The following is a 27,779-nucleotide window of genomic DNA, read 5'->3' as shown; positions in this document are numbered from 1 at the left end:
CCACTGTTCAGATCCCAGAACACTCAGATATTCATCTCAGAACCGTTTTAAAAACTGTATTTTAAATAACATTTAAATCCATTTCAGGGGTCGACAATGAGCACAATTTTCCGCTGGCACTCGGGCCAGTAACTTTGTTATTTTGGTATTATTTTAACGTCAAATTTTGTTTCTCTGTAAGAGTTCTTATTAATGAATATGTGTTCAATTGTGGAATTATTATAAACTCATAAAAATAGACCAAACTAATCATATGGGTATAAAGAGGCTTCTTTTACCACTCTTGGTTCAGCAACTCTGACACCTGCATGAATAAGTAGTAATAGCTTGATTGAGTATGTTACCTACCGTTACTGACGCTGTTCAAATGTCTGTTTAATCAGCGTGATCAGCCCGTGAGAGTAACTTTTTGAAACAAAATCTTACCCTCTCCTACTTCCTGTGGTCGTTAAAGGTAAGCAGTCCACGGCACGTCCGCTCTGTGAACGGTCTGTTTATGTAGCCACGGCGCTAACGTGCGCCGGGACGAGGTGCTGCTGATAACGCAAATACACACACTTATTGCTGCCTCGATCATCCCTCAGGCGCATCTGTGATGGCCGGAGCGTCGCATACTTTATACTAGTCCGCGGTAGCTTGCTAACGTCACTTGACAGCTGATCTGTCGCGAGTGCAGCGAGTAGCGTGTAACGTGTTGTTTACAGCAGCAGCCAAAGTGCCTGCAGTGATGCTGACATCGGATGGAGATTACAGTAGAAAGCAATAAGTCCCGTTCATCAGAACTGCGAATCTTGGGAGGGCTACTGTATTGTCTACATTATGGGCTTGTAGATCCTACTGGCACCGGGCCAGTTAAATAGTCAATCTACTGGCCCGGGGGTGAAAAACATACCATCGGGCCAACGGGCCAGTGCTTATGTCGAGCCCTGCATTTGAATGTTTTTAAAACAGAGTAATCTACACCCCTGAAACAACGTGTCTCAGCATGTCGTTGATGTGGATCAACCAAAGCTTTTGTTACAACTCATTTCATCAGCACGTGGCTGCTCTCATTGGCCAAATTACCTACAAAAACAGACGAAACAGGACACCAACATTAACCCCACACTGACTTGCCCTTGCCCGGACGTTCAGAGTTTACCTGAGAGGTGATCCTTTGGGCGTGGCCACTCCGTAGCCTTTAGAGTCCAGGTTGCCTCCTACTTTCATGGTGTCGCAGGGCTTCCTCTGCTCGATGTACTCGTTCATGGACGACTCCAGCAGGTAGGCGTACTTCCCCTTTGACTTCCTGACTCTGATCACACCCTCATTGGTGTTCTTGACGAACACTGAGGGGTCCGCGCTCCGCATGTACGACCACATCTTCTCAAAAACGGCTATCTTTGATCGCTATGATAGGAGTAGATAACAAAAACTAAAAAGCATTTTACAGGGCATCAACGACAACGTCTAACTCAGAACATCGCTGCCTTTAACCGGAACCTTTAGTTATTGAATGTTTGTGAAAGTATAGTTGCCAGGTTTCTGTCCAAACGTAAATCAATGTTTGTATTCACTAGTTTGTCGGCTGATGGAGAAAAACACAGGAGGGAATTCTCTAGTCGTTGCCATTAATCCATGCTATGGTTGCTAGAAAGAAAATTCAATTTAAGACCAATGGTGGACAGGGATTTCATGTCTGTATCAGTCTCTAGGCAGCCTAGCTTAGCATGAAGCAAGACATTAACATGTGGTGTAACAACTAACAGATAGGCGGTATCCTCACCTTAAAGAACTCTTTGGTGGAGCCTCCGTCCAGAGTACCATAGGCGATCTCCGTCTGCTTGGCCAGGTCCTCTGAGCTCTCTATGGGGGAGACCATCCTCTCCACGGTGAGGAAGGCGGCCAGGTTGGCTGTATAGGAGGAGATGATGATGAGGGTGAAAAACCACCAAACTCCTCCAACGATTCGACCTGAGAGAGACCTGGAGAGAACGAGGAGGGGAAAGATAAAGTGCATGCTTTACAGGTATGTGTTACTGCTGTGCTCCATCATCAGCAAACATAATACCAAGTTTCATTCTACGCAGATGATACTCAAATGTACACGTAACTCTAATGTTGGCGTGTCACCACTTTACTTTGATTCTGCATGAGGTCGTGGTCGATGCTACCCGGTGCCATGAAGCACGATCTGAGAATAGTTCCACTTCATCTCCATGCAGCCAGATTAAAACTCTGTGGTTTCTGTTGGATCATCTTAAGGAATGATTCTGTGTTGCCGGGTCAAATGTTTAAGGAACCTTGATTTAATGACCAACAATAGTTGGTTCGCCTGCCTCTCTGAGGATGCAACACTTTGTCCTCAAACTGGGATTACCTGGAATCATGGTAGCGATGGTCCCCGGAGGCTGCTTCCTAAACATTTGGGTGAGGCTGTGATCTTTTTCTTGTGTCACACATGGGTCAACATTTGTCCTTGACTTATGCAGATATTCATTTTATTATGGTGTAATGTAGAAAAGCAAATGGTAACATTGAGGAGATTAGAAAGAAGAACGTCTTGTGTTTTCGTCTGATGAGAAACGTAAACAGTGAATCTGTTCTCACAGCTTCTGTTGATTTGTGTCCTGATGGCTGGTGAAAGGTTTAGCTGATTGTTTGTGTGGGTTTTTCAGTAACTGAACACTGTTTGTTTGTTTTTTCCTGCAAATAAGAGGTCTGTACATTTTCTGAGAACACCTCCATCCAACCCTCTGTTTGTGATCTGTTTCCCTTTCCACCTGGACAGGAGACGTTTCTCTTCCATCTTTGTTCCTGTTCAAGGTTTTCTTTTGTTTATTTCCTTTGTCTGCTGTGAAACTATAAAACCATTTGTGATATTTGGCTGTACAAATAAAACTGAATTGACTTTTCCGCCACATATTTAAACTAAGCGAGAACATTTATGAGAGCGAGATGCGTCTGTGGAGAGCCAATTTTCCCAACATGCAACACACACATGAGGCTGATCATTATGATTATCTTGTGTTGTATTTCCCACAGTGGTTGTGACAGAAGCAGGGATGGCTCTGCCTGCAGGGAGGCAGCATCCATACCTCACGTCAGCATCACATACATCGACACATTCACACACACAGACTGCTCAGGCTCCAGGCCCAGCCAGCCCGTCTAAAGGTGACCCTGTGTGATGCATATGGCACTGAAACACACCAACACACACACACACACACACACACACACACACAGACTCAACCTGTATGAGACAAAATCTCCTCACAACAATAGTAAGAAGCTCAGAGGCACGCGGTGAGCTGGTGATCAGGTCGGCCGCCCAAAACACATTCAGACTTAACGTCAGAAGTGGATAAGGTCGGCGGACCTTTAGACGATTGCTCCCCAATCTTCTCCACCAAACTGGACCAGATGCCACCACATATCTTCTTGTTGTCTATGTGGAGTGTTTGTGTGGAGTACGGAGTGTCCTTTGTCTTAATGGTCCACGGACAGCCTAGGCGTCCTTGTGGGGGATGCAGGGGGTCTCCAGTTACTCCCCTCCGTCATTATCCATCCATAAGTTAAACAATGGCTTTAATAAAACATCTCAGAGCAGAAATCTTTTCATATGGAGGTCCACGGTTCTTGTGACTTTGTTTCCAATAAAAACCCTTCAATCAACCAGAAAAGCAGACAGTTGTAGGACAGTCTTATATGGCAACAACAGGGAATATAAGATAAATATAAGCTGTTGAGATCAAATACAAAAAAACATGAATACAAGATGATAAAGCTGAATCAGGCTAGATTAAACCAGACTGTCTGCAGAACCAACAGGCCTTACCTGAGAGGACAACAGGTGACACACAATTTAACTCACTCCTAAATATTCAGTGTCATCTCGTGATTATTGTCCTAATCCACTGATTATTCTGCCAATATATTGATTGTTTGGATCCCAAAACGAAACCTTTCCAATGTTTGTTTCGTCCAACCAACAGTCCACACCTGTGAAACAACGGTCCAATCACCTGTGTGCTGAACAGACAGCATGTATGAGGAGACGTCTGTCTGCAGCATCGCTTTAATGAGGTCATAAGGAAAGCTATGACTGTAAAGCCACAAACGCACACACACAGTGACACACTCCTACCTATATTAACACACACACACACACACACACACACACATGCAGTAGATCCGAAATAGAAACGCCTCAGGCCTTCACACAGTGGTAACATACAGCTAACCCGGCAGCACGTCACACAGGATTGTACGTGCTTCATGTTAACGTGTGTGTGTGTGTGTGTGTGTGTGTGTGTGATGATATGTCTACATTAATATGTGCTGTATGTATCTGATGGTATGGCTATGTATGCATGTATCACATCTCAGTGTGCCTTTGGACTTCTATGTTTCTGAGGACACTCTGTCCTCTGTGGGTTTGAATGTGGTTCTACAGGTGCATGGACGGTTTAAGAAGTGGACGTGGCCGCCATGACACCACACACAGCCTTTGTGCATTTTGGCTGTTTTCATCAGAAGAGTGTGGACATGTGTGGACACATCGCTACGTCACAATCATCACTGACAGGTCGCTGTGGTAGAGACCTGTCAATCACCTGTAGCCCCACCCTCAAACCTCCCCTCTTCCTGGTCTGTGTGACTCTCAATGGGAGCATCAGTGACTAAATGAACATCATGCTGTGCTGAAGAAGACTTGAAACTAGAGACTGAGACCATAAACTCATTAGGAACATGTTTACTGAGGGAATAAATCAGGAGAGGAGGAGGAGCATTTTCTCATAGACTTCTATAGGATCAGACTTCTTTTACAACCAGTGGAGTCGCCCCCTGCTGGACGTTAGAGAGGATGCAGCTTTAAAGCATTTCTGTATTGTCTATTGTCTGTCTCCCAGAATGCAGCTTGGTCTGAGCCAAGAATAAAATGATAGTAATGGATGAGGTGGTGATGTTTCAGGGTTTGCTAAAGTTTTTTTTCTGTCACATAAAAACAAAGTTTCGAAACCAACCACTGAAAGGTAAAGTCTTTATCCAAGGGCTGAGAGGGTTAAAAATGTCCATGTGGAGTAAAAATATAAAGTAGCAGAAAAATGAGTTTTTAAGTCACATTTCAATATCTGAGTCACTGTCACACAGGTGTGTTTTGTCCAGGTGACCTACCTGGGTGAGATGTCGCAGCCCTGCTGCATGAAGGCCCCGAGGGAGAACCAGAGAGAGTTAAAGATCCCAAAGTCATTGGTGTATTCTGGAGTGTCTTTGTCCTTCTGCTGGTTCTGGTTCTGGACCTGAGACTGGGAGTAACCTGGGAGGCAACAACAACACGACATGAACGACAGGAAGTAAACACACCAGGTACACAACATGACGACGGTTTGATACCTGGAGACTGAGTGAGCTCAGATGAAGTGGGCAGAGCTCGTCGAGAGGAAGAGGAGGGCAGAGTTTCATCTTCATCATCAGAGTCGTCGCCCTTCCACTCGTATGGACTGAAACGACTCACCTGAGACACACACACACACACACACACACACACACACACAGGTATCATCAGCCAACAACTACAACAGACATATTCACTAAAACATCCAAAGGTACTGCAGGACTTTTTTTACAGTGTAACTGAACACACAGACGTTTCACTGACCAGGAAGAGCACGACGCTGACCCCGATGTAGGCGAACACGATGCACATCCAGATCTCGTAGGCCAGCGGGTCGAGAAAGGAGAACACGCCCGGTTTGGACTTGGTGGGTTTCTTGATCATGATGGAGATTCCCAGAGACATGAAGGGTTTGGTGAAGTCGATCACCTGCTCTCGAACCAGAGTGATGGTGAGCGGGGCGACCGCCACGTCCGCCTTCTGCAGAGCGAGAGAAAGAGAGAGAGAGAGAGAGAGACTCAGAGATCCAATACACATGACATATGTGTATTGTGACAATACACTATGACACATTTAAAATGCTAAAAGCATCGTATTAAAAAGAAGCTGAGTAAGAACCCACGCTAAGCTGCAGCAACGACATTCTTACACTTTGAACAAAGTCAGATTTCAGTTAAACATGTTTAATGTGTTTGTCTGAGATCAACTTCTTTCTTTAAGCGAACCCATGTCATTTCTTTACGTGCATATTTGAACACAGCTGAAAGCCTTTAACGTCCCTGTCAGTATCAGACATGCACACAGACAAAGACACATTAATGTAACTAACCCAATGTATACATAAATAAAGTGCTGTGTGGTAATGAGCAGCTGAGGCAGACACAAGGAGCTGAAGTCATCAGATCGCAGAGCCACAGAAGTTACAACATGCTACTTTTCACGTTGCATTGTGTGCTATATTTAAGCACATTTTCCAACACACTTAGAAACTAATTCACTTGTTCATATTTATTCTTTGAATCTAGACGACGGGACTCTTCTGTGGAGCTGGTTTAAAGAAATTGTAGCGACATCCTCCATTAGCAGTCACACGAGCTGACGCCATGTTTGCTGACTTTGCTGTGTCTGTTCCAAAGACTTCATGTTTCATGCTGGTAATGTGTCTGTGCAAACATAATGTTTTTAGTTGGTGTAGACACAGTCTCACCCGAGGCCTGTACTATGAAGCACGTTCAACCAGAGACGGTCACAAGTCACTTTGTACAAGACAAAGACAAAGACGTGTTTTAAATACATCATAACATTCACAGGAAAAATACAAAATATAAAGACCCAAGTCTCCAGGCCGAGTCCACTCTCAAGTCACTTCTGTGTGTGACTCGAGTCCCCAACTCTGCGTTCAACATACCCAGACCCAAAGCCTGAAGGCCCAAAGATCACAGGTATCAGGAAGTCATTGGTCATAAAGTTTTTGCTTCAGGCTCTGAGCGCGCTCACAGAGGACGCTTCTTAAAAGAAGATCACGCAGCGAAAAACAAAACCACTGACCGTCAAGAGAGGAATGCTGCAGAATCATTTATGTACCTCCTGAAACGCTCTCAGCTATTTCTAATGTTTCGAACCAACCTCGTCGAGCTCTTCAAGTTTAAACATGATGCACACGTTTTCAACAGTATAGCCTGCAGACACCGTCATTACTCTTAGTAATATAGTATTTTGCCAAATCAAATTATTGATTAAATATAATCTGTAATAAATACCTGCTGAATAAACTATTTTACAGTTGTAATTGTAGCTGCAAAACCCGCAGAGTAAAGCGGACTTTGCAGAAAATCAAGACCAAAACGTAAGAGCGATAAAAACATAATCCACGGTGTCTGTAGCTGCCGTGCTCTCGTTCTCTCAGTGACCGGACAACACCTCATAGTCTGAACATAACCTGACTTGAGGCTCAACAGACCCAGCTTAACCCCTACTCTCGCGCCGTAGCACACCCCTCAGGCTGAGACTTAAACATGAAACTATAGATAACATCTTCGGTAGGAACCGTGACCTTGGAGCTGAGAGCAACACACTAACCCCTCGATCCCACAGGATCTGTCTGCGCCTCGTTTCTGGTCCGTCAGCGGCGCGAGCCCTCGCCCACAGGAAGCGTGTCTGGTCCGCAGCACAGCGGAGCGCTGGCCCAAGCAGCTGGATTCGCAAGATCACATTATCGCGCGAGAATTGAGAAATCACGCGATAACATGAATGTTAGCAGAGCAACACACAAACTACAGTTCAGTTTGCACATCCGAGGTTGATTAACTGCTCATTTGGAAATCATTCTGTGATTTTTGTGCTTCTACCATGGCTGAGTACACGACTTAATTAAAAGTGTTCTTTTTTCGAGATTTCAGTGTGTTGATCTTAAAATAAACGGGAAAAAACGAGTCTGTACCGGTCTGAACATGGTGTTTTATTTTGAAATGACCGGATGCTGTATGCTGCTCTTCCTGTTTGGAACGATCTGCTCTGTTGAGCTTGACACGTGTTTGAAGCGACCTCCGTCAAAAACAGACCCGGCGCGTATCTTCAGCGGAGCAGAGCGGAGACACGCTTCGGGGACGCGCCGGAGACGGACTGCGACGCATGCTGTGGAATCACGATCGCGTTCCGTGTGCGCGTGACTCCGGAGGTTGCGCGCACATGGAACGCGCCGGAGACGGATCTTGTGGAATCGAGGGGTAACATGTTGCATAATGTCTCTGTGCTTTCTGAGCGCTCACCCCGTACACCAGCTCTCCCACCATCCCGTTCCACATCTTGGTTTCAGCGTCTCTGGCTCCGTACTTCCCGTCTCCCACCAGCTCGAGCCGGTAGGAGAAGCCGACGTGCTTGGCGATCTCTGAGGCCAGTTCAGCACAGTAACCTTCGAACTTGTCGTTCCCCACAAGCTGCTCGTGGTTCTTCTTCAGCATCATGTAGGGGGCTTCCTGCACAGACACAGATGGTGTTTACAGTCAGACGTCAGGATTCAAAGGACAGCGCTGTCAATCACTTTGTGTGGAGAATAGATTGATACAAGTCGTGGGCAGCGTCATATGTTCCCAGTCTCACCAGTATGGTGGTGACGACGTAGGTTCTGTTCTGCAGGCCGTAGAACTCCTCCACCACCGGCTTGTAGATGGCCGTGTTCACGTAGCCTCTCCTCTCGTTCCAGTAGCCGATCTGAACACACAGAAGCATCGTTACACTACAATTAAGAGTCACCTGACAGGTGTGTGTGTTCCTTTATCTGTACCCTTTCACCCAAACACGTTTCTGTTATTTCATGACTCAAGGCTCTGAGGAAGACCCGATGAGAGACGAAACCGGGTTTACTTCTGTAATATTGATGTTTTTTACGAGATGCCCTGATTCAATAAAGGCATTTTAAACTACATCGGTGCGAGTGTGCCTGAAGAAAGTCCAGTGGCTTCCCTCCTTCAACACTTTTAAACCTTCAGGAGCACCTGGCATTCACCTAGAGTTGAACAACCTGCTACCATGAGCACCTAGTATCCCTCTAAGAGCTACTTTCCTTTTCTCAGGTTCTCTTTCGTCTTCATGAAGAGCAGAGGATCCCTACAGAGATCGACCTTTGTGATTCATAAAGTAAGATTATTTCTTTAAACCAGAAACAGCTGTTACATCGCTCTCTTCAAATCCGCCAGACTCCATTGACAAAAACATTTTACCTTGAAGAACACCAGAGGTGCTGCTCTACTGTCGCCTCCATCAGTCAGTTTGTTTGTGCTGGACTTGTGTAACTTTGGTCCTTTCAGGGGTCAGCTTGGATCCAACACAAAACAAACTTACTAACCCCGTGAGGCAGCTGTAAACAAGCAACTACAGCGCTCTGCAAGCTAAAATCCCTGTTTTTCTAAATGGAGTCTGGTGTGTTTGCAGAGAGCGATGTAACGTCTGTCTGTGGTTAAAACAATCATCTTCCTCTGTAACAAAAAGGTCTATCTTTGTAGGGATCCTTTCTGTCATGTTGTCACACACTTAGAATAACAATCTGAGTCTGTCAGTGGAAACAACAAGAACTTTTAGTGGACGAAGTAAAATATATTAAACATTACCAGGATTAGCCCTGATTCTACAGAGGCAAAACAAGGGTTTTCTGCTTCTGCTAGTTAGAAAACTTAATTCCAGGCTTTAAAACGTCACATTCTCAGCCTGGACTTCTGTGTGTCATCACAAAGTTTATGACGAGCATAATTATGTTTCTCATTACAGGATAAGTCAAACTGTAAAGCTGTGTTGTCGGATGAACAGAAAGCTGTGAGTCTGCAGGTTTAACAGCAAACAAACGCTGCAGCAGCTGATTTCTCTGATTATCACACCTTTCATCAGAGGAGAGGGAGCTAATTATTGAGAGGAGCTGATGTGGTGAAAACCTGCAGACTCTGCAGCAAACTTCTGTTACAATCAATCTAACTAAACAACAAGCAGCAGCACCTTCCTGGGCCCCGTGTGGCTCAGCTCCATCACAGTCAGGGTGTAGTTGGTTCGATGTCCTCGCTCATCAAACTGGACCCGCCCCGTCAGCCCCTCCAGACGCACCTGCACACACACAAACACACATACACACGCAAAATTGACTCTAAATGATCCTGTTGCAGCGTGACACCCTGTTATCGAAATGACACACGTGGACTTTGGTTTGACCCTTTCTGATGCAACATCAGGACCTGCTAGTTACCTGCTGCAGTGCTCTCTGTATGTCGATGCCTTGTCCCCAGGGAGCAGGAGGGTTGGCCAGACACTCGCCTGCGTTGCCACGTCGAGATATATCGATCCTCTGCCGCCGAAGGTTCTGGAACGCCATGGCCATCACGCTGACGCCGTCATAAGTCAGAGCTCCTGTGTACTGAGGATGAGAGTGACATTAAACAAGACTCACTGAAGATAAACCTTTTCCTGACATGACGAAACTGGGAATGTGTGTGCGTGTGTGTGTGTGTGTGTACCCTGAGCCTCCTGCGGGCCAGTTTGAGGTCCTTGCTGTCAAAGTCGAGCCAGTCCTGGTTGATCTTCTCAACAGCTGGATCGGACCGGTTCACCAGCTGGAAGCCCGTCACATTCGGCCCGAGCTTCTGAAACTCTGTCATGTTCAGGTCCATGAAGCCCTGAACACACACACACACACACACACACACACACACACACACAGGGGCATCAAGTTTCACTGACTGCAAAATTATATTCATGTCCCTTCCGGGAAGTATTCGGACCCACCATGTTGTTTAGGATGTAGTGGTAGTTCTTCAAGTTTCTCCTCTGAGCTCCAATCTGAGAAGAGAAGTCAGAAAAAACGAGATGCGAATCACAGTTTTAAAAACATCTATCACACAATCATCACACTCATCCAAACGTGTGTGTGTGTGTGTGTGTGTGTGTGTGTGTGTGTGTGTGTGTGTGTGTGTGTGTGTGTGTGTCCTCTCAAACAGCTGCTAATTGGATGACTTGATTCGTCTTTGAGGAATTAATTGCCCAACTTCAGCATCAGGAAGAGACGGAGAGAAAGAGGGAGGGTCTCCTCAGAAAGATGGCAGAGGAAAGGAGAGGAGGAGGAGGAGGAGGAGGAGGAGGAGGATAGAAAGAAGAGGAAGGAAGATGGAGAGGAAAGGAGGAGAAAACAGAAGAGGGACGTTTTGAGGAAGAGGAAGGGAAAGAGATGGAGAGAGAAGCAGCTGTAGAGAGGAAAGGAGGAGGCTGAGGAGGCGGAGGAGGAAGCAGGTGTTGGCTCGGGTCTCCCTCTCAGGTCCAGCTCCTAATGAGCATCAGTCAAGCAAACGTTCACTAACACAGCTGCTCTGCCACACTGAACTGTACTCAGTGCTGGAGGACGGAGGGAGGGAGGAGGAAGATCTTTGAACACACCCTCCATCCTCTTCACCTCCTCCTCTCCTTACCTACTATCCTACTACCCTAAAACCTCTTTAATGTCAAGGAGAGGAGTGTTACCCAGAACGTTGTACACAAGATAATACACACAGTGATCTCTGTCGCTTATTATGTGAAACATGTGCAATGTAGTATGTTGTTTGTGGTTGTCATTGGTATGTGCTTCTCTGTTTACATGTTTGTTGTTGTTGTTGGTTTTAATTGTTTTTTATGTGCGGACAAATTTCCCTACAGGGACAATAAAGTATATCATATCATATCTGACTGCATCACATCGTACAATATTGCATCACATCGCGTCACTTTGTATCACTTCTTATCGCATCGTATCGTGTCGTAATGCATCACATCGTAGCACATCGTAGCACATCATATCACGTTGTATCACACTGTATCGAATCGCATCATATCGTATCGTATCATATCGCATTGCATCACATCGCGTCACAACGCAGCGTAGTAACAATAACAAAAGATATTCATTGATGCTCAATATCTGTAAAGCACATAATTTTATACAAAATCCTCTGTGACTGTCTCATCACCTGATTATTACAATCTGACTCCTGTACGCCTTTATTATGCAACAGTGTGGACACGTGTGAATTAACTGAGTTATATAAAAAACACAAAAACAAACAATCTGTCTCGTGGTTTTCTGCCTCCAGCAGTCACGTTGTCGTTTACGTCCATTATTGTTTCCCACAAAATGACTCACTTTCTTGGAGTTCTCTTTTGCCCCACGCTCACAACCACACCTACACCTGTCCTCTCTTACTCACACACCGGCTGGCTACGCCTCTTTCTGGTTCTCTCTTCCTGTATGTTTCATCAGGAAAAAAAGCTTGTTTTTCTCTCTGCTGTGTTCGTAACTATTATAAGGCGTGTAGTATACCATGCATTATTTCTTTTGAATAATGGTTTCAGGAATTACACAAAAATCAAAGCTCCACCTGACGCTTGATACACCTGATACACTCACATACAGCCAGATGAAGTCAGACTACAGTGGAGCTGAACACCACCTGATAGTTTCAACATAAAATAAATTCAGCTGAAACCAAAACCTCCGCAGATCCAGAGCAGCACCTGACTCTCGAGTCTGTGAGAGCCAGCTGGAGTTCAGCAGGAAGAGGAGTTTCCCACATGACGCCGGTTTCTGGACCGAGTTCACACTGAGCAGATTTGGCCTCTGAAAAAATACCTCTAAGCTCTCTGCTGCTGCTCTCTCTCCCTCCGGTGCAAATATTCCAAAACAGCATTTTAAATGCAAAATTATCTTTCTGAACCGTTTCCAATCGCTCTCTCTGATCTCTCTCCCGACAGTCAATTATCAATGAAGCTGAAATCAAAGTTTTTAGTATCAGAATCCAAACACAGTGGAAGCAGCTACAGCTGGAGAGCAGAGATGTTCAGCTGCTTCTGCTGCTGCTCGGAATATGAAAGCAGAGCGTCATTAACAAAAAGGACAAACACACAGTGTAACTCACAGTCTGTCTGCAGGGTGTCGATCCAGGATACAAGGAACAGACACAGGGAAGGAGTGCGTTCTTTTGCTGCGAGCATGAACACCTGACAAGACTTTCAATACGGCAGACACTGATAGACTCAACGAAACAAACAACCACGAAATCCAACAGAACGAAAAACTAATTCATCCTTCAAACAGACACCGAGGTCATGTTTTCTAATCTCGCAGAGAGTTTTTGGTCGTATGAGGTTGATACGCTGATTTCCTGTTTCTGTTTCAAATTAAAAGCCTTTCAGCGTTTCAGTGGAAATTCTTAAATAGGGTTTTATTGTGAAATGTGTGCAGGAACGTGTGTAACGCCATCTTGTGGTGCTTGTATACTACTACAAAATACAGTTTGGGACATTATGTCCATTAGTGGAATGAGCCTTTAATTTGCGTACAGGTGTTTTTACCAAACGTAGTAGTTAAAGGAGTCACTGATCTGATTGGAGCAGCTTCTTACTGTTCTTTAAACTGTTTAAAGTGTGGAAATAAAAACTCTGATTCCTGTCACATCTCAAGTCACAGATACGACTGAGATGTTTTCAGATGAAGTGCGATTTACACTTTCCCAGGATGTTAGAATCTCCATCTTTACTGCTGAAATGTGAATGAAAAGTGCGCTCATGAGAATCATTATGTTTTCCTTTAGTACCACAGAGACAGTCTGAATCAAACCACAAACAGGACGTCACAAAGACAGAAAGTTTAACACATAAAAAGATCTTTATATAGCGCAGTGTTGGTTACAATGGCGTGACAGTTTTACCAGGTTGAGGATGGAGTTGAGTCGCTCCAGCTCGCAGTCGATGATGATCTGAAAGTCCTTCTTAAAGTCGAGGTCGGCCAGCAGCTTGACGAAGCCCGCTTCTGTCAGAGTGTCCAAGTTAACTGAGGTGACCTGCCAAGTCCGCTCGGCCGCCGTGTCCAAGATCCTCTGCAGCACCGACAGGCCTGAGAGAGGAGGCGTGAATCAGGGTTAAAATCACCGAGTTAAATGTTTAGTTGATTCATCTGAACAACCAAAGTCTGATTTACATGTTGTGTCTTATTAGCAAACAAGCCAGTCACCAGTTTGTCGGTTATTCAGCTGGGTGTGGTCCACAGTAGAGTTAAAAGAGAGCGAGAACATGGCAACCCCACCATGAGGACAATCATTCAGCTCAATGCTAACGGCTGCTAAAACCATTTCCTGCTCACTAAGACAATGTGAACCAGGCGTATTCAGAGAGGTTGGAAGGTGTGTTGGCCACCATATGTCTGATTATCATTTGCTTCCCTCCTCACTGTCCACCTTGTTGCTCACATCTGGCCGGCACAGTAGCTGTGTTTCCTGTGAGATACTGAGGAGTGGATATAAGTTTCAGGGGCTCCTCAGACTGAATGTCAAGCTGTTTTTATCCCAGTGGAATCAAACTCTTGTGATGTGCTGTCGGCCCGGGGCTGGACTTGGCCTGGGATGTAACTTCAAAAAGCTGCTGCACACTGAGACGCAGCAGAGAGAGGCTTTTATTTTGTTTCAGTGGCCTGATTTGAATGAGATAAATATTGTCAATGATGAAGATAATGATGAGTTATGTTAAGTCAGATTTATGTGGGAATCTTTTCAGGGGAAACTCGACTCTTTCATCTTTCTCCTCTCCTGGGCTGTAATCCATTATTAAAGCAGCACAGCCTGACCTCACACAGTCAGACTGTCAGCAGAAACATGATCCACCAGCACGGCCTCATCATCAAACCTGAGACACCTGATGCAGGTAAAAGGAAGACTCTGCAACCAGAGAGCATAGCGGCTCAGCGAGGATCTACCACAGACTGTATAGAGGAAGTGGACGCAGTCTCCGGGTCTGAAAAGTGAAGCTAATGCACAACAGACAGAGGCGACCATATTTGGACAAGAGGGCGGAGCTTGAGAGGGGGAGGGGTTATCAAAGTTAAAAGCTAGCATTAGGGCTAGCTTGGTTAGCAATGTGCAAGTATAATTAACAGTGAAAACAAAATCAATATATTTTAGATGCATATTCCCATGTCGTGCATTCAGCTCAGACGCTGCCGTAAACTGGATTTTCAGCATGTTGGTGAGAATTATAATGAATGCATGAGGTGAGCCATTCAACCTTTCATCCTGATTTAAAGAGAGCGGATGGACCTATTACAGGCCTGCAAGAGTCACAGTCACAGTCACATCTATTTCATGTACTCACTTGTTTTTGTCAGAGGACGATCCTTGATTGACGTCTGCAGCATTTTAACAAATATTTAACTGCCTCTCCAACCTTTGGATGTCTTTTACTGTGTTTCTACAACAGGAAGTAGTTTCTCTGTGTTTCAAAGTCCTGTGGTTCACACACAGACACACACATGCAGACCCACAGAGACACACACACACACACACATACACACACAGACCCACAGAGACACACACACACACACATACATGCAGAGGCACACGCATCACATTCAAAAGACAAGTCAGCAGAATTCAGGTAGACTTCAAAGAGTCGAGAGAGACGAAGCAGAGACACGGTGGAAAAGGAACTTCAAAGATACTGTCTGACACACACACACACACACACACACACACACACACACACACACACACACAGTTACACCTCTTCCAGGGTTATTACCTCAATGTGTTTTAGAATCAGAGTAAGACCTTAAACACCATCTTTGCTCAGAGTTGGAAAAACCAATTAAGCAACAGACTGCAACTCAAGCGGAGTTTGAATCACATCACATCGCTCCTGATGAACGCCGTCTTCTAACCAACGCAGAACTCAACTGGACGACAAAGAAAACTGTTTCAGCAGCAGCTCAACTTTAAGCTTTAGTGCTCAACTTTGGACTGTACGGTTACGTTCTTTGAAGAACCTTATTTCTTGTTTATTTTTATAATGAGGTTTAAAGGAGCACTTGATACGACATATTCTGGAAAGGCTCCATTACATACAAGTTATTTTAACACTATCTTGAAACATATTCAGACACACATCGATTACAGCCTCTGTCTTCACCACGGCCAGGTTGTAATCCTGCTCCCGGTGCTGTGGTTGAGCTCAGCCTACAGTAATGCTGATTGTCGTGAGGATGGTGGCTAGATTATAGCACCATTGTCTGGGTAAAACACCCTAACACAATATGATACCTGTCTCTGTATTTTATACTGGCGTATTGGTCGCAGCGGTTTTCAGGACGCAGCTTTTTAGATGAAAAAAAGTAGAGACTCCAGTCTGCTGTACTTCATATATTTCACTGATAAGCACAGAGCTGTAGAGGAGCGTCAGGCTTCATGATCAAACTGAGTTTTACGTCACGTCATCTCTTCAGCCCCCTGGCTACCAGCACAAGTTCACACTGTCAGCTTCATATTTAAAGCCTCCGGTTCAACATTTTGGCTGCCGCCATGTTGGCTTTCTGGAGCCAGACGTGACCGTATTTGGATGAGAGGATGGAGCTGGAGAGGAGCGACGGGTTGGCAAAGACTAAGTTGTTTATTTATCAGACTAAAGAAGCTAAGAGGGCTGGTGGAACGTAGCAGACTCTTGTTCAGCGTCTCCAGTAAGAGAGGGAGCAGGTGAACGACAGGTAGCAGGTAACTTCTTCTCATCACTTCTGTCCACAGTCTCCAGGGAACGCCAACAACAATTCTGACTCCCTGAAAAAGAATAACTTTAAGAAACGCAAAGAAGAAAAGTTTGCAGCTAACTTTAAAACAACTGAAAATATCCTCAAACTGAGGAGAAAACAAGGTACAGAAGCTTCTTACCCGGCACGCAGAGAACGAGACCAACTGCTGCATAACAGAAACACCATCAGGTAAAGACCCGTCGTTACTGTTAAGACAGCAATGTAGCAACCACACTGAGAAAGTTAAGTGTGTTAATGATAATGTAAAACCTTCAATTAGAGATACAGCAGAGCAAGACACCCACACTGACACACAGTGTCAGTCACTAACACTGAGAGGGATTAAAGATAGAAACAGGTAGAAGAGAGAGAGACATAAACAAAGAGAGAGAGACACAGTTTGATAAATATAGACACAACTCTGATCTCTGCAACTAATCTACATACACATCCTGCATGCATGACATTTACTATTACTGCAGAGAGGAGAGAGGAGGAGGGGGGGAGAGGAAGAGAGAGGGAGAGATGGAGAGACAAGGAAAGAGGAGAGAAATGAGGAAAAGAGTTTAGAAGAGTAAAAGGGAAGGAGAGATGAAGAGGCATCAAAAGAGGAGAGGAGCAGACAGGAAAAAACATTCAGGAAAAGAAAACGATGAAAAAGGAAAGAGAGGAAAAATAAATGAGTGGATGAAACAGATGAAGAGAAAGTGAAGATGGGAAAGAAGAGGAGGAGAGGAGACCTTTGGCAGTGTGTCAGTAAGTTTCCATCACTTCCAGTGTTTTTCTCCCAGCAGAGCTCTTACAGAGAATTACAGCATCAGCCTCCATCTGTCCTCAGACGCTCATTAAAACACTTCAGACTGTCTGATACAACACATGGATAATACGGGGCCAAACCTGGGCCAACATGGGGCAAACACATGGACTACACAGGGCCAAACCTGGGCCAACATGGGGCAAACACATGGACAACACATGGACAACACAGGGCCAAAATGGGGCAAACACATGGACAACACAGGGCCAAACCAGGGCCAACATGGGGCAAACACATGGACTACACAGGGCCAAACCTGGGCCAACATGGGGCAAACTCAAGGACAACGCAGGGCCAAACCTGGGCCAACATGGGGCAAACACATGGACAACACAGGGCCAAACCAGGGCCAACATGGGGCAAACACATGGACAACATGGAGCAAATTCAGTGAAGAAATTACTTCTTAGAGCCAGGGCAGGACCACAATGGTACCAAACATCATGATGTTCTTGATGTTTGCATACAGTTCATTTCTGTTCATGCTTTGCCTTTGGTTCAGGGTAAATGCAAAAAGTTTAGCAGGGTCGTATAAAACGTAGCTCAGAAAAAAACTGTGAAACAAATAATGAACCATCAAACTCCTCGAGTCGATTTCACAAAGCTTTGACTTCAGATACAAGTTCAACACTTATTAGCCCTGCTAGCGCTGTGGCTCTGTAGATTACATTGTTTTTGTCCCATCTGAACAAATGTTGTACACACATTCATGCTCCCTAGAGGATGGATCTTACTGACAGACTTACAGGAGGTAATGTCTGGATTAGATCGTAATGAAGGAGTAACGACAGGACAGAGATGCAACCACCAGACTACATGAAACTCAGGGACGGTTACATGCTAAACTAAAACATAGCTGGACTATATGAAAAGCCTCATCTCATCCATTGTCACTTTCACTGATGTTTCTCAGCTTCAGAGACACTTTGCTCTGAGGAAGTTATTTTAAGTAAACGTGTCCCTTCAACCTCTACGGACCAACGACATGAGAACACAACACATCCAACAAAATCTACGAGCATGAAGACGAAAACATCTAAAACTGTCTCTTTCTCTCTCCTACTATAAACAGAGCTTTAATGTGTGTGCTGCTGCGTGAATGTGTGGAACAGTGCTCGCCTGTATGCGTGCGTATGTGTGTGTGTGTGTGTGTGTGTGTGTGTGTGTGTGTGTGTGTGCATGTTGTGTTGTGTTAGACAGACATTAGTCTAGTGATGCGGCAGCAGTTGTGTCAAACACACGCACACATAATCAGTTTTATGTTCAATTACACATGCTCTCTGTTCATGCGAGTTTCCTCTCCCTGCTTCATTTTCTTAGAAGCAGCCGTCTGCCTGTCTGTCTGTCTGTCTGTCTCTCTGCCTGTCTGCCTGTCTATCTGCCTGTCTGTCTGCATGCCTGTCTGTCTGTCTCTCTGCCTGTCTCTCTGTCTCATGTTTTTTCCATTGAAAGGGTTGACTGAACACTGAGCTCTCCCGTTCAGCCGCGGTCACCACTGGAGATTAAACACTTTGCTTTGGGGAACTTTAAAGGCAGCAAGAAGACAAGAAAAAGATCCAAACAAAAAGTCTGCAGCAGGAAAGACAGAACATGTAAAAGCTTTCTCAGTCCTCTGGACAGTTCAGAAAACAAAGAGGGGAGAGGAAGAGGGGAGAAGAGGACAATCAGGAGGAAGCAGGAGGAGGAAGGTGCCACCGTCACAGTGGAAAGATCTCTCTTGATTTAGTTGCATCGTAACACTTTGTCATTGCAGGTATGACCCAAACATGGTGCCATGGAGGCTGAATTTATCCACTCCTGAACCAGAATCTTAAAGTAATCTGAAAGGCAACTGGTTACGCTCTGCAGATGTGTCTTCTTGTTTCTTATTAAAACCACCGTACAAAGTGCTCTACCAAACAAACGGCCAACGATAAAACGACGTAGGAATAAAACAGGAAGACACAGAGAATAAAAGAGGAACAACTCACATCAATGCTGGGCTTTAAGAAAGAATAACTACATCAAACACCATGGATAACAACGGCACCTTCTACCTTCTGTTTTTATGTCTTTAGTCTTTGTGTAACGTCAGCCCTTTCTACACACGCACACCTGACCATTTACAGAACATGTCAGCCAGAAGCTCTCTTCCTCTCTCCAGTCTGCACACATCTTTGCTGTCGTCTTGTAAACGATCCTTCAACGATCATCCAGCGGTCACATGATATAAACGTCATCACCCCGCCCACTCGCTCGCCGTGAACGTTCCTGACTGTTACCTGCTGCGTTCACACATCGGCTCACCCCGACTTCTTCAGACATTTTATTAGTTTATTTTATCAGAAGGTGAACAATTCAGCTGCTTGCGCTCACGCATGCAGCACACCCGGACAATGTGGGGACATTTCAGAAGAAAAATATAACAAAACGATTAAAATACGAGAAAAAATAAAAGGTTCAAGAAAAGAGACGAAATAGGAAGACGAGAAGGAAATGAGACAGAGGAAGAGGAAGGAGAAGAAGAGGAAATGATGGACTGAAAACCCAACAACCCTTGTCACTAATGCACCAGCAGTCAGTCACTGTACAGAGAATAGACCCTTACAAGGCTGTATCCATGGCAACTAGACAGAACAATCATTATGGGATGAGTCAGGGTTCATAATTTCTTTATTTGTCCGTATGTGCGGATGTGATTGTTGAATAAAAGTTCAAAGTTCATGATGTCATTGATAGGGGGTTGTTGATCATGTGCAGATCCGTGTGCACACACAGAGATGAACACACACACACACACACACACACGTCAAGAGGCATGTTGCAGCGAGTCGTCTACCAGCAGCCGAGCAGAAAATAAGACACTCAACAACACTCAGTGATGTTTGCTGAGAGGAAGAGAAAGACGATGAGCGGTGAAGAGAGGAAAGGAAATGAGGACAGACAAACAAGAGAGGAGCAGGAGGAGGCAGGAGGAGAGGAAAGGAAAGAGGAGATGAGAAAGGAGGAGTGAAAGTGTGGAAAAGAATAAGAAAGAAGGAGATAAAGAGGAAACAAAAGGAAGGCAGAGCAAAGGAAATGATGTGATAGAGCAAAGGGAGGAAAAGAAAGGAGGTTTGATGAGGGAAAGAAAGAGACAGAAACACGTGAAACAAAAATAAAACGAGAAGACAGAAGAAAGAGGAACTCATAAAAATGACGCTGATGTGAGTCAGGATGCCTCGCTTGGAAAATACACTTCCTGTCCTCCGTGCGTCCCGCTGTGAGGCGCCGAGACGTAAAGCTGGCACACTAACGAGAAGCCGAAGTGAAACCAGAACGTCCTGTTTCTGTGCCAGCAGAGAGGAAACTTCCTTTAAATACACACTGACAATATTCATAACGCATAATTACAACGTCACAGCCCCACAGTAGGTCGTGCGGTTCACTCTGTGTATCTAGATGAGGACAGTATGTACTTAAAAATGCACTTTTTACAAAGACAAAGCAAAAAGTAAAGATGCATGAAAACAAGAGTTCAAACGTTTAAGCTCGATACAGACACAGCTCATACTTCGCTCTTTAAACCTTAAAGCTGTGGAGGGGTGAAAGGTCACATTTTGGGTGCCTGTGGCTCAGTGGCAGAGTCAGTCTTTAACCAGAAGGTTGGCGGTTGGATCCCTCAGTCTACATGTTTAAGTATCCTTGGGATTCAAGACACTGAACCCCAAATCACTCCCGTAGGCATAGCCATCGGTGTGTGACTGTGAGTGAACGTTTTTCTTCTTCTACAGGAGAAGGCTGACGGCTTCAGTCAAAGCTGGAAAACCATCCGAAATCAGAGTTTTCCAATCACATATTTATGGCTTCAAACTTACTGTAACATGAGAACTCAGTGCATTTGAGCTTTACAGGGTCACAGAAAAGGCGAGAAAGCACTAAATTGATAGAAAAAGTTGCATTTTTAAGCTCACCAAACGTTGTAAATCTAAATCTGCAGCATGTCACACAGCTGACACATTTCTCTCTTCGTGTTTTACAGGACGTGTGTAAAAACTGTCTGAGAGGACTTTTAGCCTGAGCTCCATCTGAAAAGAAAAGTGAGTTTAAAAAGTGTGTTTGAGTGTTTATCGATCGTTCCCTGTCGGCCCCACAGGGGGCACTGTGTATTGATGTGCAGACATTAATAGTGGACATAAAGCAAAGCTGTTACAGGCTCTGAGCCTCAGGAAAGCCCCTCTGACTCCAAATAAAACCCAACGTCTCCTCTGCAGATGTTGAGGAGCAATAACATTAGACAGACCGCACCGCCGGGGCAGACAGTTACGCACTATTACACTGGATAGACTTCACTGATGGTTCCTGGGCAGATGGAAGAGGCAATAAGATTAGACAGAGTCTGCCACCAACTGTCAAATGGACTATAACGTCACATCGCAGGCCGAGGGGAGACTCGAGACCCGGCTGAGAGGAGAGATAACGGAGCTAACCGCTCGTTCTGCTAATTCTAGTTAGCTAGTTTGTTAGAGGTGGAAGAGGAGAGAGACTCAGAGGAAGAATCCAAAGTTTGTGTCTGTACATTTTTCAGCAGGTAGTGAAGCTGCTGGCTGACAGGCACACAGCTCCTGTCAAACACCATCATTATGTTCAGAGACGTTCTGTACAGCTTGACTGAGGAGGTGGAGGAGGAGATACTGGAGGTGTTTTGCAAAAGTTCAACGACCTCAATCTGTTTTTTATCTGCTGCTGATTCTTCCCAGTTCACCTGTTCACATGCACACCTGAGTGTTCCTGCGTATGTGTGAAGTAAATACCACGTGAAACAGTGGAGCGAAGAAGTCAACACATCTTTCTTTCACTCTACTTTTCTGAGACTGTCCACTATTATGCTGCCATCAAACATAAACCTCTAACATGCATATTAAAGGAAAGCGCACTGCATCGTGCCTCCTGTGTCCTCACCTGAGTCGGAGCTGTACATGTAGACGAAGCGGGTCCAGTCGAAGTGCTCCAGCAGGGCCATGAGGGGCTCCTGCAGCTGAGGCCGCAGCTGCAGGACGAACTGGTTGTTGGTCTGAACGGGGAAGGACGGCGTGACGAAGCAGACGTGCAGAGAGCCGCAGAAAGACATCAGCATGTTGACTGTCCGCCGGTCGTACAGACCCATGATGGCGTACACGCCCTTCGAGAACTGGGAGCAGACTGGGAGAGAAGGAGGAGAAGAAGAAGTTTTAGAACAGAGATCATCGTTTCATTACTTTTCAGCATGTTAAAGAAAAGACGTTGGACGTTTATAATTTGGGTCTAAATGAGTCGTATTGTTCAAGTAGATCAGCGTCCTTGAGACAGGCTGTTTCAGCTGCAACGCCATGTTCCTGATAAACAGCGTCCACCAAAAGTTCTCAGATTGTGAACAGAAAGGATCCCTACCACTTTGTATTGTTCTGTCGCTTCTCCTGTGTTAAATGGTGAGCTAGGATCCAACACACAACAACCCCAACTAACTAACCAATCGAGGCAGCCGTACCAAACAACTCCCATGTTTTGGAAGGTAAAACTGTTCTTTTTCTGAATGGAGTCTGGTGTGTTTGCAGAGAGCGATGTAACGTCGGTTTGTGGTTGAGAACTCACTGTTTCATGGCTGCTGGCTGAAGAAATCGAGTACGGCCAGCTAAGAGTGTTAATCACAGCTTGTTTCTCTTCGCGGCAGCTGCTGTGAAGGATTTGTAACATATTTGTGGTAGCCAGAGGGTGACATTTAAGCTTCAGTATTCGCTCCAAACAGCGACGTCTCCTTCATTTTCAGGTCGTTCTTTTGCATTTTAATCAACTCCTCTTCCCTGCAGAGCCTGCGATTTCTGAAAGTGCTAAACTCTGTCATTTGTCACGTTTATTGTTTTATCTATGTGTGACTCCAAACAGCCAAATCTCTGCTTGGTAATAAGCTAACAGATGATAAAGTGCTCTTATCTTCATGGTAGTGGGACATCATTTCTGCTGCTGACTTATCTGCCGCTGCTTCGCAGATAAAGTTTCCGGTTTCTCACAAAAGGCCTCCACATGGTAAATCCCCAGAAGAACAATGGCTTTAATCAAATTACTCCTCATGCAGCGCTCCTTCACACGCAGGGATTAAGACTTAAGACAAAGTAGTGCTCACAGCTGAGGCTCCTCGAGTCATTCAGAAAATAATGAGACTTATTTCATGCTCTTCTGGGCGCTATCCCATTCAGAGTGTATTAAAACACGTCCGTATTATCTGTGTCATCATCCGGAAAATATCCCCTCTTCTGGATAAGAAAGAGGAGGTTTATGAGTGCAGCTGAGGAGAAATAAGCAGGTGGCACCTGTCAATCAAACACCCAGATTTATAGCTGAATGTTCTCTTAATAATTTCAGTGAAGTTTAAGAGTTGGTTTGTAAAAAATAAACAACAAGTGGAGCTAAATCTTCACTCAGTGCCGTTTAACAATCACAGAAGAGGAAACAACGAGATGACGTCATTCAAAGAGCTCCGGTCAAAAACGATGGAAGAAAATGTAACATGGTGGAAATAAGATGCGTTTGGTTGTAGGGAGGGCAATCCAAGCTCAAATACTTTTCTATATTCACTCGGAACTATCCGACCTGACACTAATGCTTTCTTCTTTTGTTATTTAATATACAGTAAGGTCAAAGGTCAAAAAGCTTCACCCTTAATGTTTCTTTAATCTGTGGATGGAACAGTTGAACCTCTCAAACAAGTCTTTATGTCTGACACTAACACATGATCAACAAGACATTTATACATCGGTAATCGATCAGCAGGACGTGTTCTGACAGACGTCATCGTGTGTGTGTGTGTGTGTGTGTGTGTGTGTCCTTGGTGTAGCCTCAGATCCCTGTAGCCAGCGCTAACATGCTAACAACTACCACTGGAAATAACTACTCCCTCTGGGGCCATGCTATCATGCTAACAATAGACGCTTGCCCTCAGGCGGATGCTATCATGCTAACGAGTTATCTGTCTCTTAGCATTAGCGCTGCTGTCCCGCTGGGACGACAGAGTGGCCCTTCATCAAAGAGCGTCGGGGAGGGGAGAGTCGACAGATGCTGTGAGCTCTGTTTTTAGTTCCTCCTGTCGGGGTCGACGGCGTCACCACAGCGTGCGTTCGTGTGTTCAGCCACAGAATCGATGTCTCATTTACATCATAAATACATGATGAGCTCCGTGTTTGAACTCCTCATTCATGTTTTGATGCAGAAAGCGTCTCGTTACTGTTCCTATCTCCTTTGTTCCTTTTGTATGTCACATGTACAAATGATCCCATTTTTCATCCCATCCAGGCTCTGCAGGTGTTCAGCATGAGTCTGGTTCTGCTCGAGGTTTCTGCCTGTTAAAGGACGTTTTTCTGTCACTGTGCTGAATGCTGCTAAGAGCTGCTCACGGTCTCGACCTGCTCTGTCTGTAAAGTGTCTGAGATAACTCTGGTCATGATTTGGCGCTATACAAATACAATTTGATTGATTGATTGGATGTGATGACTGGTTTGAACAGGTGCTGTGTTCCTTGAGATTTAAATAAAGGTTGATTGAACGGATGGATATGATCGTTTATATTATTTGCATATACAAGAATGAAGGAGGGTGTCTGCGCTTGCTCACAGTGTCAAACACAGAGTTGTTGGCACTGATGAAGCACACTCGTGTTAAATGTGCAAGTTGTGATGATGGTTCACTGGGCCCACGTTGTTCTGCTAACAGGACATTTTTAAGTGGTTGTTTTTGCACAGATTAAAGAAACAAGACATCAGGTGTTATTAGCAGCGCTGGTTTAAATATTACCGCCATAAACACACACGTTTTGGTTTTAGTACACACGAGGGAGATTTACTTCCCCAACACTGATGACCTACGTAACACCCACAGCAGTGTTTCCCATACACTGCAGCATCCTAACGCTCCTCACCACTGCACTGCTGTCTAACTGACTACAAGTGTTCCTGTTGTCTTTTTTGTGTTGTAATAGTAGATAAAGAGTAGGAGACAGTACGTGTAAACTTCATCCTGCTCCTTTTCCAACAGGTTTGCTTTATGTTGAATGTTTTTGTTTACACATCTTTCAATACTTTTTTTTATCTACTTTTATTTTAACATAAAGATATAAATCAATCAATCCTGTAAACAGCAGCATCATGTTCATGTTAGCGGTGTCTATGTTGAATTCTGACAGCAACAACACATGACACAAGGACACCCGGGTGACATCACAGACTGAACGACCTCACTGAGGCTCCTCCAGTCAGACATCTCGCTCCTCACCACTCAAAGCTTTCAGACAGAGCTTTATTTAAACACAGCCCAGAGACGACGACACGCGCCGTGGGGCCCACAGCTGAGGCCGCGTCTGCACACGGAGCTGTTCATCCTCCTGACATCTGTCCATCCATCCATCCATCCATCCATCCATCCATCCTGCAGATCTGTCCGTCTGTGATGAATGATTATCAGGAGAAGGACAGAGTGAGCAGCTGAGGGACATCGACGGCTGATTGAGAGGCCGAGTGTTACCCAGAGGCCTCCTCCATCATCATCCTCCACTGCCTCCATTCACAACAGCCCTCGTTGTTTACGCTCCTCTGCTGAAAAGACGAGACAGAACGGCCCGGAGACACACATCCCACGATCAGGTCACTGTTTCACTCCGTCGTTCCGCATTCCCGTCACTTAGCCGACACTTTTCACCGTCGCTCTCCCACAACGACGGCTCCGACACAGAGCGAGCTCTGATCCCAGCAACAACACTCCAATGTGACATTTGTATTTGCTGTTTGTTTGATCTGATGTGACTGACACTGAACGCAGCGCTGATATTACAAGCATTACAAGCAGCCGGGTCAAAGGTCACAGACTGCAGACATTAGAGGGGCGAAGAGGAGCGAGTATTTTATCCCTGTTTCTTCAGCAGACCTCCAGAGCTGCCGCCTTCATCCATCATCAGCTGCTGTTCGCTCTCTTCTGTGTTACAGATTCAATAAACAAGCTGTCATTGACTGAACAATACAGGACATATGAGGACTCGGTGATTGACACATCTTAGAGACCAAACAACTGACTGATGACTGAACATAATCAACAGATTAATCAACAGTAAAAAACACTGAGTTGCAGCCCTGAGTCTGGACTGTTTCCCAGTTTGACAGGTTTCAGGGCCTACATGGAGCCTCTGTTCAAATAAAAGGGAGATACAAGGTTTCTTTATCCACCCTCACACTGAGCTGAGCGGCAGCGTGCTCCGTCTCAACCTCGGGCTCTAATTAATGTGTTTAGTAGCAACGCTGAATAATAGATTAAATGGCTGCCTTCCTGCGGGTGAGACACCACGCACACACACACACACACACACACACACACACACACACACACACACACACACACATTTAATCTAATACAGTGCTCACACATACTGATTCACACACAAACACATGCACATACAGTACAAAAGAAGACACACACACACACACACACACACACACAATGAGTCTAAAGTCATTTAGGCTGCTGCTGCCTCCCGGGCATCAACGCAATAATCTCCTGCTGAGAAAGCAGCTCTGACACACACACACACACACAGACACACACACACACACACACACACACACACACACACACACACACACAGACACACACACACACACACACACACACGGGGAGGCTCCCTCTCAGGGTTTTCCCCCCAAAGACTAAACTCCCATCAGCCCGCTCCTCGTCTCTGATGCCTCCATGTCTACATTTACCTTTCTAGCGTCCGCAGAGATTTACCCACAATTCAAAGCAGCTACACACCGCTCTCCATCCACGCCAACCTGACCCGCTGTTATTTAACAGTAGAAGAAGAAACTAATAGTTTACTATCTTTCTGAACTGAAGCGGAGACAAATACCTGTGGGTGTGTTCAGCGGACTAAAAGAGCTGTCAGGTGCTGACACGCTAACTGAACGTCAGGAGTAAAAGGAGGAGAAGTGAGGTTAAAGGTTCTTTTGTGTTTCACTTTTCCTCCTTAAAGCTTTTGATGCCTGTGCAGTGAGACTGTCACTCATGAAGTCCAGTGAAATAAGAGCAAACAAACGCAGACTAAAGCTGTGTTCAGACCAAACACGGAGTGTGTGACCTTCCAGATACGTCCGAAAACTAAACTCCATCCCGTCTGTGTTCATCTCCTGTCCTCTCTCACAGCTGGGTTAACCCCCCCCCCCCCTCCTCCTGAGCTGTGTCTGATGAACTCTCCTGCTGCTTCCAGCTCCTTGAGGCTGACCAGTGCCCAGTGTGATGAGCTGCTAGTTCGGATCAGCACCAGGATTTCTCTGACACCAACTACCGGCGTTCTGTTTCAGCTGTGGAGCGCCTGTCCATCTGTCTCCGCTGAGTGGCAGTTTCACTGTATCTAGCAAGTCACAGGTGGGCTGAGATCTGTCTCACTACAGCGCTATGAAGCCAAAACAAACAGATGTTACTGAGATTGAATGACAATAAACAGGCTGAGAGGATGCTGAGAGAACTACATCAGG

The 27,779-nt window shown here is 45.2% G+C and overlaps 1 protein-coding gene across 1 annotated transcript in view; it reads right to left on the bottom strand.

Annotated features, from left to right (window-relative positions):
- Positions 1–27,779, bottom strand: part of LOC138595638 (glutamate receptor 1-like) — a 59,836-nt gene that overhangs the window by 17,831 nt on the left and 14,226 nt on the right. Inside the window, exons 2-14 of the mRNA XM_069666973.1 lie at positions 22,195–22,434; positions 13,597–13,781; positions 10,646–10,699; positions 10,378–10,536; positions 10,110–10,277; positions 9,866–9,970; positions 8,480–8,590; positions 8,149–8,355; positions 5,645–5,860; positions 5,455–5,500; positions 5,161–5,269; positions 1,766–1,964; positions 1,142–1,389 (exon numbers count right to left, since the gene is read on the bottom strand). Of these exons, the coding sequence (XP_069523074.1) occupies positions 1,142–1,389; positions 1,766–1,964; positions 5,161–5,269; positions 5,455–5,500; positions 5,645–5,860; positions 8,149–8,355; positions 8,480–8,590; positions 9,866–9,970; positions 10,110–10,277; positions 10,378–10,536; positions 10,646–10,699; positions 13,597–13,781; positions 22,195–22,434 (2,047 nt within the window). The remainder of the gene's footprint in view (positions 1–1,141; positions 1,390–1,765; positions 1,965–5,160; positions 5,270–5,454; positions 5,501–5,644; positions 5,861–8,148; positions 8,356–8,479; positions 8,591–9,865; positions 9,971–10,109; positions 10,278–10,377; positions 10,537–10,645; positions 10,700–13,596; positions 13,782–22,194; positions 22,435–27,779) is intronic.

This window comes from Semicossyphus pulcher, unplaced genomic scaffold (genome assembly GCF_022749685.1).
Source record: "Semicossyphus pulcher isolate SPU_LCO1_2020_fin unplaced genomic scaffold, fSemPul1.0.p SCAF_10, whole genome shotgun sequence".
In the NCBI taxonomy this organism is placed as follows: Eukaryota; Metazoa; Chordata; class Actinopteri; order Labriformes; family Labridae; genus Semicossyphus; species Semicossyphus pulcher.
Note: the sequence above shows the minus strand (reverse complement) of the source record. Positions and strands in the feature narration are given on the sequence as shown.